This window comes from Dendropsophus ebraccatus, chromosome 7 (genome assembly GCF_027789765.1).
Source record: "Dendropsophus ebraccatus isolate aDenEbr1 chromosome 7, aDenEbr1.pat, whole genome shotgun sequence".
Taxonomy (NCBI): Eukaryota; Metazoa; Chordata; class Amphibia; order Anura; family Hylidae; genus Dendropsophus; species Dendropsophus ebraccatus.
In genome coordinates, this window is record NC_091460.1 from 89,730,128 (window position 1) to 89,742,851 (window position 12,724).

The 12,724-nt window shown below is 41.7% G+C and overlaps 1 protein-coding gene across 2 annotated transcripts in view; it reads right to left on the reverse strand.

Annotated features, from left to right (window-relative positions):
- Nucleotides 1–1,844: 1,844 nt before the first annotated feature.
- Nucleotides 1,845–12,724, reverse strand: part of LOC138797559 (excitatory amino acid transporter 5-like) — a 160,893-nt gene continuing 150,013 nt past the window's right edge. Inside the window, exons 8-11 of one of the 2 annotated variants that reach the window (XM_069977878.1) lie at nucleotides 11,707–11,901; nucleotides 7,528–7,662; nucleotides 3,142–3,241; nucleotides 1,845–2,147 (exon numbers count right to left, since the gene is read on the reverse strand). In XM_069977878.1, coding sequence (XP_069833979.1) covers nucleotides 2,010–2,147; nucleotides 3,142–3,241; nucleotides 7,528–7,662; nucleotides 11,707–11,901 — 568 coding nt within the window. In that variant the 3' untranslated portion in view covers nucleotides 1,845–2,009. The remainder of the gene's footprint in view (nucleotides 2,148–3,141; nucleotides 3,242–7,527; nucleotides 7,663–11,706; nucleotides 11,902–12,724) is intronic. The other variant, XM_069977879.1, reaches the window with a different exon arrangement.

Genomic DNA, 12,724 nt, shown 5'->3' on the forward strand with positions numbered 1-12,724 from the left:
CTGCGTGTGAGCTTTTTTCTCCAATTCCCTCTCATCCCCCCCCCTCCCTTCTAAGACAGCCAATGTAAACAAGTCCCTGGCCACCCGTATGTGCACTCTGTAATGCTGGGGTAGTTATTCTGAAGTCAAGTTGCTGATGAACTCACTGTGATTATCCCTTCTGGCATTACAAAGAAGCTACAAAGTTGCAAATAGGACTTGTTTGCATCACCCGTCTCAGAAGGGAGGGGGAGGAGGGAGATACGGAGAGAAAAGCTCACATACAGATTTTTGTGTCTTCAGCAGAAAGCAGCAGCTCAGAACTGAGGAAGGGAGACTGAATAAGTATTTCATGAATTGTTAGTCTCACCTTGGGCAGCAACATATGTTTGACCGGAATAACCTTTTAAGGGGAAATGTGTTAGGCCTCATGCACACGTTCTGTGAATCACCTGAAGCGCAAAGATTTAAATACTTTAGGCCCTCCCTGTTAGTTTTCAATTCCACTGCGTAGCTTTATGGTCTACACGTTCTGTGATTCACTAAATGTATATATGAGGCCTAACTGACTGTGCATGTGTCTCTTTTAACCCACCTGGTTATAATGGCCTCGGCTATGCCTTTTTCCGCACCCTCTCTCAGAACCTATTGGTCTGATACCTGCTGGACAAGGTAGCTCTGCATAGTGTTGACCCATGTCCAAGTCTCTATGTCCATGGCTCATAGAGTTGAATAGAAGGGAAATGGGTCACAGCAGTCAGATCTTCATGATTAGACACTGTCCTGCGTATGGGCAAATCCCATTAAAGTTGTATACATCATGGTGGGCAAATATGTTCAATCGATAAAAACAAGGATACTGCAGATGTACACAGTATATACAACTGTAACTGGACAGCTTCCATTATTGTCTAAGCCTACCTTTCTGCATATATCCTCCACATAGTAAGCCAATGTGCTGTGAACAGAGCTGTCATCTCAGTCTTTTGTCTTGGTGGGTTATTTTATCGGATTGAGTTTTTATATTATTTTGCACATTTTTTTATATAATGATTGACAGTATATATGTTATTACTTCAGCCATGTTATAGTGTTAATGAAGAAGCATTGTAGGTTTGTTGGTCCGCATACTCTGGAACAGCTAAGGTGATGTTAATAGTAAGATCAATGACCCGGCAAACAGGCATTCATGACTTCATTCATCAAAACTAACAGTAAAACTAGACTTGTTTACACAGCAACCAGTCACCGTCCAGCCAGTCCACTCACCTTTCAGCTAGTCCAGCCACTGTGCAGCCAGTCTGGTAACTACGCAGTCAGTCCAGTCACCGCTCAGCCAGTCTAGTCACTGCCCAGTCAGTCCAGTCACTGCCCAGCCAGTTCAGCCACCGTGCAGCCAGTCCAGTACCATCCAGCTGGTCCAGTCATAGCCCAGTCACCATCCAGCCAGTTTAGCCACTGCCCAGCCAGTCTAATCACCGTCTAGCTAGTCCAGTCACCATCCAGCCAGTTTAGCCACTCTGCAGCCAGTCCAGTCACAGCCCAGTCACCGTCCAGCCAGTCCAATCACCGCCCAGTCACTGTCTAGCTGGTCCAGTCAACATCCAGCTGGTCCAGTCACTGCCCAGCCAGTCCCATAACCCTGTAGTCAGTCCAGTCATCACCCAGCCAGTCCAGTCACAGCCCAGTCACCTTCCAGCCAGTCCAGTCACCCTCCAGCCGGCCCAGTCAACATTCAGCCAGTCCAGTCACCCTCCAGCCAGTCCAGTCACCCTCCAGCCAGTCCAGTCACCCTCCAGCCAGTCCAGTCACCCTCCAGCCAGTCCAGTCACAGCCCAGTCACCATCCAGTCACTGTCCAGCCAGTCCAGTCAGTGTTCAGTTGGTCCAGTAGCGTCCAGCCAGTGTAGTCACCAACCAGCTGACATTTTCAGCGCAGTCTATGAGAAAACACTGAGCTCTGACTATTTTCTATAGAGGTTTTCTCTGTTAGCTTTGATATATAAGGTTTATGTTTAATGAGTATATGTTTTACACCTGACAGATATTAAACTGGATTCTTCTTTTTTCATATCGTGACTCTTCAATCATCTCCATGATCTGACAATCAGCATGTTGCTGGGAATCATTTGAAGATAGTTGCAATTGTGTTGTTTCACTGGATAGATCCTAAAATAGAAAACAAAACAAGCTTACACCATCTCTGTCCAACCCATCTCCCCATCTACACCCTGTGAGGTGTGATTACAGCATGCTGCCTAGTGGTGATTGATGCTGTAGGTGCTGCAGGTGCTGCAACTTCACCAATTATGTAACAGTCTGGAGTGGAATGAGATTTTGTAACAACTCTGGGCAGGAATCTGGGGGAAAGAAGTAGGTAGAGTGGAAGGACTGTGATAGAGAGCTGAGGGAAAGCAGTGCACTCTGGGTATTGTGGTACTGAGAAAATGCTCATTCAGGTAAAAAACTAAGACCCCCTAAAACAGATGGATATTTGGTGGTTTCAGAGCTGAGACAGGTAAGCAATGCTATCTGCTTCTGCAGCAGGTTTAACTTCACCTGGTGATGGAGTACCCCTTTTAACATTTACACTTGTAGTGTTAAATATACAATATGGATTCCTAGAAAATGCTGTATGGACATTTGTGAGCAAGTAGCAGAGGTCACTAAGATGTCTTATTGATCTGTGCCATCATCCTCTATTGATCTGTGCTATTGTGTCTTACTGATCTGTGCCATCATGTCTCATTTATCTGTGCCATCACCCTCTATGGATCTGTGCCATCATCCTCTATTGATCTGTGCCATTGTTCCATCGAGCTGCCTGTAATGATCCGTAATGCAAATGGCAGGCAGGACAGGGTGATGAGCATTGTTGTGTTCCTGCCAGCACTCAGCTTTTTACTTGAATATAATGATTGGACTAGACCAGTGCTTCTCAATTCCAGTCCTCAGGCCTCACCAACAGGTCATGTTTTGAGGCTATCCCATACAAAGAACACCTGTGTTTATACCTGATGCACTGAGTATAATTATATCACCTGTGAAATACTAAAGAAATCCTTAAAACATGACCTGTTGGTGAGGCCTGAGGACTGGAATTGAGAAGCACTGGACTAGACTAAAGGTTCAGCATGCGGTTCAGCATGTGTTATTGCCTTACCGTCTCTGGATTAGCAGCAAAATCGTGTCGACACACGTGAGCTACAACCCCCGCAGCCAAAGCATCTCCAAGGACATTGATCATTGTTCTAAATCGATCTCTGGATGTTTAAAACACATAATTAAATATTAAAAGTATGATATTCCAAATACAAACCATTAACATCTACCATATGTTTAAACACCCTAATAACATTTGGATGCTCTTACACCATGCGGTACAGCTAGTGGCTAATCCAATTCATTACAAAATACACACAAAAGTCACAAAAATCTTTACAAAACCAAGAGGGAAAAGTATCATCTGTTCTCTATCTTAGGTAATTCAGAGGTTGCCAACCAGGCAGCAGACCAATACAGGCCAATACCGACCAATATAGGCCAATACAGACTGAGGCTATGTTCCCACACAGCATTTTTACATCCAAAATCAGAAGTGGATTGAAAACACAAAAAGGCTATGTTCACACACTGTTGAAATTGAGTGGATGGCCGCCATTTAATGGCAAATAATTGCCGTTATTTTAAAACAATGGCCATTGTTTTGAATTAACGGATGTTATTTGCCATAAAATGGCGGGCATCCACTCAATTTCAACAGTGTGAACATAGTATTTCTGTGTTTTCAATCGCCTCCTGGTTTTGGTTGCAAAATAGTAAGCAAAAAAAATGTGTGGGAACCTAGTACAGATTAATACAGACCAATAAAGGCCGATGCAGATTAATACAGGCTAATACAGACTAGTACATATCGGTCCAGGCCAACACAGACCAAAACACACCAATAATGGTCACTATTAACTTTTTTTTGGTTAGTTGTTTGATAGAGATGAGCGAACCGGGTTCGGGTTCGAATCGATCCGAACCCGAACTTTCGGCATTTGATTAGCGGTGGCTGCTAAAGTTGGATAAAGCCCTAAGGCTATGTGAAAAACATGGATATAGTCATTCGCTGTATCCATGTTTTCCAGACAACCTTAAAGCTTTATCCAAGTTCAGCAGCCCCCGCTAATTAAATGCCGAACGTTCGGATCGACTCAAACCCGGTTCGCTCATCTCTATTGTTTGATCATTGCCGGCATACACACCAAAAGATTATCCCATGAAATGAAATTATTTAACGATTTTTCACACGATAATCTTTCAGTTTAATAGAGCACTTAGGCCACATTCACATGTTCTATAGTTTTGTCCATAATTACAGATTCACAGTTATGAAAAAATAAACAAATTTAGGTCCCATTGATATCAATTGGGCTGTTCCCACTGTCTGTATATTTACAGAGCTCCAATCCGCAAAAATTACTGACAAGATCTAGTACGGACCCTAATTGCAGCACAGATCGTCCCATAAAAGTCTACAGAAGCTTCTGTAATTCATAAGGAGCCGTAACTTTCGTGGATGAAACACTATTAACATCTGCAATTACGGATGAATAATAATTTTACTCCATTCCCACCTATTTAACCTATCACCTTTCCCTATTTTGATGATCTGCAAAAAATACAGATTACGAATGAATTTTGTGCAGATGAAGATTGCGGACGACTGCAAACATCATATATGGTCCTGAACATGTGAATGTAGCCCAGGGAACACCATGCTGTTTGTTCTGCACCGGACTGGAACTAAAAAGCAGCCGTGGCACGCAAATGCCTCCAGCCCACAAACCATACTGCCCCCTGCACTATACGAGGGTAAATAGTGGGGCAAATTGGAGGCTGCAATGGATCGTACTTTACACCTTCCCAGCCTCTGCCCTAATATGTAATGCTCACCATCAATACAAGAAAGGACATAAAACAAACTTTCAGACTATGTTAACACACTATAAAAAAGGTAACAGATGTATTTCCAGTATAATAATGAGCTTCATTGAACTCAATAGGAGATTGTCCGGCAGAGCACACTGTTTAGAATAATGTCTTTAATTGATTACAATTAGAAATGAGCGAACCGGGCTCGGGTTCGAGTCGATCCGAACCCGATCGTTCGGCATTTCATTAGCTGGGGCTGCTGAACTTGGATAAAGCTCTAAGGTTGTCTGGAAAACATGGATACAGCCAATGACTATATCCATGTTTTCCACATAGCCTTAGGGCTTTATCCAAGTTCAGCAGCCACCGCTAATCAAATACCGAAAGTTCGGGTTCGGATCGACTCGAGCATGCTCGAGGTTCGCTCATCTCTAATTACAAACGTCCACATAATGAACATGCTCAGTATTTACCACCTATTTTTGCAAAACAGTCTTTTTTTTCTTTTTTTTTTACCTGTTTACATATTGTTTTATTTTCACTCAAAATTGCGACCGTATTTAGCTTTGGGATATATTCACACAATGTTTTTTTTTTTTTTTTTTTTATTAAAAAAGAACGGCCGCTGTTTTCAATTAAAACAGTTGTCATTCTTTTCAGCCTGGCTGGCATTGCATTGAAATCAGTGCAATGCCATCCATTCCATGCACACACTGCACCGTTGTTCGGTGCAGCCGTGCAAAAAAATGAACATGTCAGTTAGTAACGGCCACTGTTCCACAAACAGCGGCTGTTACTAATCTTCCATGCACACGCGGATGCAGTCTGTGCATCTGTCGTGTGTATAGAAATCAATGCTTAATTGGGGCTATGCTGTGTGAACATAGCCCCAATTTTACTGTGAACCTAGAAACCTAGCTATAGATCAAGGGAGAAATGTATGCCACCACTATGCAAGCTCCAATATAATCAATACCGCCATACAGTGACCGTAGTGTAGACTGGTACATGGTGAACACAGGCTCTGCAGAGCATTACCACACTGCAGACTAGATGGGACAGGTCAGTACTATAATAGCATAACACACCTACCGAGTTCCATGGTGACACACTGTACCCCCCCTTCCCACGACTCTTAACAGGATTATGTATACTGTACACCCCTGAATGTAACAGGATCATGTATACTGTACACCCCTGAATGTAACAGGATCATGTATACTGTACACTCCTGAATGTAACAGGATCATGTATACTGTACACCCCTGAATGTAACAGGATCATGTATACTGTACACCCCTGAATGTAACAGGATCATGTATACTGTACACCCCTGAATGTAACAGGATCATGTATACTGTACACTCCTGAATGTAACAGGATCATATATACTGTACACTCCTGAATGTAACAGGATCATGTATACTGTACACCCCTGAAAGAAACAGGACCATGTATACTGTACCCCTAAATGTAACAGGATCATGTATACTGTACATCCCTGAATGTAAATGTGGTATCACTGTAATCCTAGTGACCCAGAGAATACATTTACAATGTTATGTCTACTGCACATTAAATAGTGGAAGTTTAGTATTTTTAAAAAAAAGATTTTTTCTATTATCCCTCAAAAAAAAAGGGATAAACAAGACCTCATACGATTATGTGGGCAAAAATAAAACAATGGCATGACTCTTGGAAGGCGGCAATGAAAAAAGTATAAAAATGCCTTGGTTATTAGGGCCCAAAATAGGCAGGTTACTAAGGGGTTTAAAAATTTTGCATATATAAGGTAAAGCAGCAGGCACTCTAACATGGACCCCTAAGGAAGTCGGCACATAGCTGACGGAACACGTGGGGCAGGGTTTGGTGCCGGGGGCCGATTCTCCTCCCTTTTCAATATTACTTAGTTGGTATGATATTGTTATTTGGGCATTTTGCTGTATGTTATGTATATTGTATTATACTATTCTTTTCATGGCACATGCTTGTTATTTTATATATGGATTTGTAAACTATCCTGTGGATGTAAGGCTAGGTTCACACTGCGTTTTCAGCATCCGTTTAACGGATCCGTTTTTTTTAACGTCCAGAAAAATAGGGTCAGCAACGTTTTTTGGTCCGCCAAAAAAAACGGATCCGTTTTTTTTATAATGGAAGTCAATGGAAAAACGGATGCACACAAATGAATCCGTTTTTTGCAATCCGTTTTTCATGCGTTTTTTGCAAAAAACGGATGCGTTAAACGGATGCTGAAAACGCAGTGTGAACCTAGCCTAAGGATATAGCAGAACTTTATATTGACATGATCTGACTTATGGGCTTCCGGTTAAAAGGTAGGATTTACCTTGATCCCCCTCAAGGTTTTTGTATTTTATTCTGAACTCAGCTTTCCTTTGTTTTAGTTCTTGTTGCATTAATAAAATATATTTTTATATATGTACTTCCACGTTTTTAACATTTTTGCCACGATCTTGGTAAAATTGTAGCAAAACAGCCCAGTAGAAAATTGAAACCCGTGAACACAGTCTAGTCTCTGCCATATAAAGCATAGGAGCAAGATGTGGGTTTAACTATAGCATACTAACTCAAAAACATTTAATACCATCATGTAAGAAAAATAACTTACAAAGCCCAATCAACCGCAACAATGAGTGTGATGTCATCAGTAGGTAGTCCGACAGATGTGAGCACAATCACCATAGTGACCAGTCCAGATTGGGGTATCCCTGCAGCCCCAATGCTCGCTGCTGTAGCTGTTATGCTGTAAAAGATTGTGTTCTTCCATCATTTATGTTTTATAACTATTCTTGTAACTATGTAAATAATTATCATTTTCTGACACGCTGGCTATTATGTAGAAACATGACGGGAATTTAGAGACGTCACAGAGATGCCAGAGAGAACGGTGAGATGTTATCAAAAACAAGGAAAGCGGTGAGATACTGATGCCACTATAGATGCCATTACTGTGTGTGAATAAGACCCAGCAGCTATAATAGTGTTGAGTTTACAATATCTCTTATGTAAATGTTCTACAAACACCTGGGACATCATGCGGATAGGCTTCATTACGGGACATCATGCGGATAGGCTTCATTACGGGTCATCAAAAGTGTAGGCGTGTGTGTGTGTAAAGTATAAAAGGGTAGAACAGGTTAAATATGGAAGGACATTGGATTAGCATTTTACTATACTCCAAAGACTGAATGGGGCCCTCCAATATTCTTGCATTTTATGGCTGCTCCTTCCAAACTCTGATGTGTAGATTGGAGCAGGGTAATATGTAAGAATATAGATTTGATAGACATCACACTCCTGGCTGATAAGCAGGACGTGGGGCATTTGGTGGAGGTAACTTCAAAGATCACTCTTGTTTTCCCTGGTAGGTTTAAAGCAACTCTGTACCCTTAATCTGTACCCCCCAAACCATTTGTACCTTCAGATAGCTGCTTTTAATCAAAGATCTGTCCTGTGGTCCGTTCGGCAGGTGATGCAGTTATTGTCCTAAAAAACAACTTTTAAACTTGCAGCCCTATGCCCAATGGCCGTGGCTTGGAGTATCTGTGCTCTGACTTTGCACCACCCCATCAGTCCCTCCTCCCTGCCCTCTTCACCATTTTTCCTTTTCCTGTGCAGTGAAAACTACACAGGTGCCTTAACGATCCAGCCCTTGTGCCGTATTCACACAGCTGATGAATAGGAGACATTCTACCTGAAGCATTCCTAATGATGAGGAGGGTGGGGAGGAGAGACAGAGAGGATGTGCCAGCCTAATGCATACACAATCTAGGCCACGGCCGTTTGGCACAGGGCTGCCAGTTTAAAAGTTGTTTTTAAGGACAATAACTGCATCACCAGCCGAACCGACCCCAGGACAGATCTTGGATTAAAAGCAGCTATCTGAAGGTACACGCGGTTTGGGGGGGTCAGATTGTGGGTACAGAGTTGCTTTAATTGTTTAGATAACACATCTCTAAAAAATAGGCTGACCTTGAAACCTTCCCTCCAAAAATCTTCAAAGGAAGGAAATCTGCATAGTTAGTGACACAAAATAGTATCAACCTTTTGGATCAATTAAAGTGAATGTTTAGTTATGAAAAACAGATTATCCTCCTCTTATCTAATCAAATGTTCTTCAATGTTAACCAATGAGGCAAAAATAGTATAAGAACTGGGTAAAAAGAAGCTAAAGCTTCTGAGTATTGTGGTGCATTCATTCATTACCCTATTACATCAGAGACATAACCACTTGCTGTCACTCTGGGACTGAATCTGAATAAAGGCTTCATTTCTGGAAAACAACTCAGGTTGGACTGGATTCTTACCTGGCTGTGGTAAAGAAGATCCCATGTGCATATTATACACATTATATACACTACAAGGATAGGCTTGATTGTGGGACATCATGTGGATAAGCTTCATTAAGACATATCACACGGATAGGCTTAATTATAAGACATCATGTAGATAGGCTTCATTATGGGACATCCCACGGATAGGCTTAAAGTGACACTGTCTCCACCATGTCTACACAGGTGTAAAGGGTAAATTTAGCGGTTTTCATACCTTATTTTATATCATATGTCATGGTGCTTGTTCAAGTACAAAGTGATCTTTTATCAACTGCAGATTGTGTTAAGTGGGTGGGGCCTCGCGGCATTAGCGCAACTTAGCCACGCCCACTGTGTCACCATTGGTCAAGCCCCCTTGTCGGCCATTGAAACAGGCTGGCCTGAAGGTCTAGGCCAATGGTGGAGCGGTGGGCGGGGCTAAATGGCGCTATTGCTGCGAGGCCCCGCTCACTTAACACAATCAGCAGTTAATAAAAGATCACTTTTTACTTGAACAAGCACCATGACGTTTGATATAAAATTACTGTATGAAAACTGCTAAATTTACCCATTACACCTGTGTAGAGATGTCAGAATGCAAAAAGGGGGCAACAGTGTCACTTTAATTACGGGACATCATGCGAATAGGCTTCATTATGGGACATCATGCGGATAAGCTTCATTACGGGACATCATGCGGATAGGCTTCATTACAGGACATCATGAGGATAGGCTTCATTATGGAACATCATGCGAATAGGCCTCATTATGTGACATTATGAGGATAGGCTTCATTAATGAATATCATGCGGATAGGCTTCATTATTGGACATCATGCAGATAGGCTTCATTACTGGACATAATGTGGATAGGCTTTATTATGGAACATCATGCGGATAGGCTTCATTATGGGACATCATGCGGATAGGCTTCATTATGGAACATCATCCGGATAGGCTTCATTATGGGACATCATGCAGATAGGCTTCATTACTGGACATAATGTGGATAGGCTTTATTATGGAACATCATGCGGATAGGCTTCATTATGGGACATCATGCGGATAGGCTTCATTATGGAACATCATCCGGATAGGCTTCATTATGGGACATCATGCAGATAGGCTTCATTACTGGACATCATGCTGATAGGCTTCATTATGGAACATCATCCGGATAGGCTTCATTATGGGACATCATACGGATAGGCTTCATTATGGGACATCATGCGGATAGGCTTCATTACTGGACATCATGTGGATAGGCTTCATTATGGGACATCATGTGGATAGGCTTCATTATGGGACATCATGCGGATAGGCTTCATTACGGGACATCATGAAGATAGGCTTCATTATGGAACATCATGCGAGTAGGCTTCATTATGGGACATGATACGGATAGGCTTCATTATGGGACATCATGTGGATAGGCTTCATTACTGGACATCATGTGGATAGGCTTCATTACTGGACATCATGTGGATAGGCTTCATTACTGGACATCATGTGGATAGGCTTTATTACTGGACATCATGTGGATAGGCTTCATTACTGGACATCATGTGGATAGGCTTCATTACTGGACATCATGCGGATAGGCTTCATTATGGAACATCATACGGATAGGCTTCATTACTGGACATCATGCGGATAGGCTTCATTATGGAACATCATACGGATAGGCTTCATTATAGGACATCATGCGGATAGGCTTCATTACTGGACATCATGTGGATAGGCTTCATTACTGGACATCATGTGGATAGGCTTCATTACTGGACATCATGCGGATAGGCTTCATTATGGAACATCATATGGATAGGCTTCATGATGGGACATCATGCAGATAGGCTTTATTACTGGACATCATGCGGATAGGCTTCATTATGAGATGACTGCTTTTGCCCAATATGTTCCCGAAGTGGGAACATGGCCCATATGTGATGTTATCTATTTGCCACACATTGGTATTTTGGTGAAAGTCCAGATGTCTGTCTTGTAATTTAGCCTCCATGTAGAATTCTAGCATGCTCTATATCACGGTAATACTTTAATAGAACTGTGTTCATTTTGAGAGATGTTTTCTTTCTCTTGGCCCTGGTCACTAAGGCTAGGTTCACACTGCGTTTTCAGCATCCATTTAACGGATCCGTTTTTTTTAACGTCCAGAAAAATAGGGTCAGCAACGTTTTTTGGTCCGTTTTGGTCCGCCAAAAAAAACGGATCCGTTTTTTTTTATAATGGAAGTCAATGGAAAAACGGATGCACACAAATGAATCCATTTTTTGCAATCCGTTTTTCATGCGTTTTTTGCAAAAAACGGATGCGTTAAACGGATGCTGAAAACGCAGTGTGAACCTAGCCTTAACCTAATAATATCTTCCTATACTGCTCCTGTACTGTAATGTAGATTTCATCTGACATTAATGAGGATTAAACAATCAATGTTGCTAATTTGATGAAAGAACTTACCTTATTGTTATGATTTGTCCTAAATCCAGATCATACTCATTCACTTGGGCAATAAATATTGCAGCCACGGCTTCATACAGCGCTGTGCCATCCATATTGATCGTAGCACCAACTGGAAGAACAAATCTGGCCACTCGTCTGTCTATTTTATTATTTTCTAGAAGGCATTTCAGTGTTATTGGAAGAGTAGCAGAACTGCAGCCAAAGAAATAATTGATGCTGGTTAATAGATAAGCTAGATATGCTACGAAAGGCTAGATATGCTATAATAGATAGGCTAGATATACAGCCTAGATATGCTATGATAGATTAACTAGATATGCTATAATAGATTAGATAGGTGCATGCTGCTTTGCTGTTTACATTTAATCTATAAGACATATGTCCTTGACTAGAATCGTATACAATGCTAAAAATTAATTCTTCTCTATGCCATAAAGCAGAATCGGTTTTCCATTGAGGTGCCTGACAGCTCCATTATGCCTCCCAGTGTGAAGGCAACACCTTTCATTCTCCAAATAATGTACAGCAAAACTATGAAAATTATTTATAGAGTTTTGTTCACACCATGTGGTAATAAATAGAGCCCCAGGAAGTATGTGAATGGTGTTGGTGGGGAAGTGGGGAGGGGAAATTTCCTGCCATTTCCTTTGTGTCAAGGATAGTGTTGAGCGAACATGCCGAATGTTTGAGTTCGGCAACGTACGTCTGAATCCGAAGTTAAATGCCGAGCATTCGTTTTTGGATGAATTTTGCCAAACCTGAACTTTCAGCAAGTTTTCTCAACACCAATCCGGACCAGGTAATAAGAGGTGAAGATCAGGACCTGAAAGTCAGTGAAGTCCTTGGTAATGTCAGAACAACAACGTGGAAAAGCAGGAAGAGAGAAAGGCTTTTTAAAATTCTTTTTAACCATTCTATCCCTTTAAATAGATAAAAAAAAATGCTGCTGGACAACCCCTCTAACACCTTCAACAGTAGTGAGCTAACCCTCTTTCGGGTAGTCATAGAAAGTACC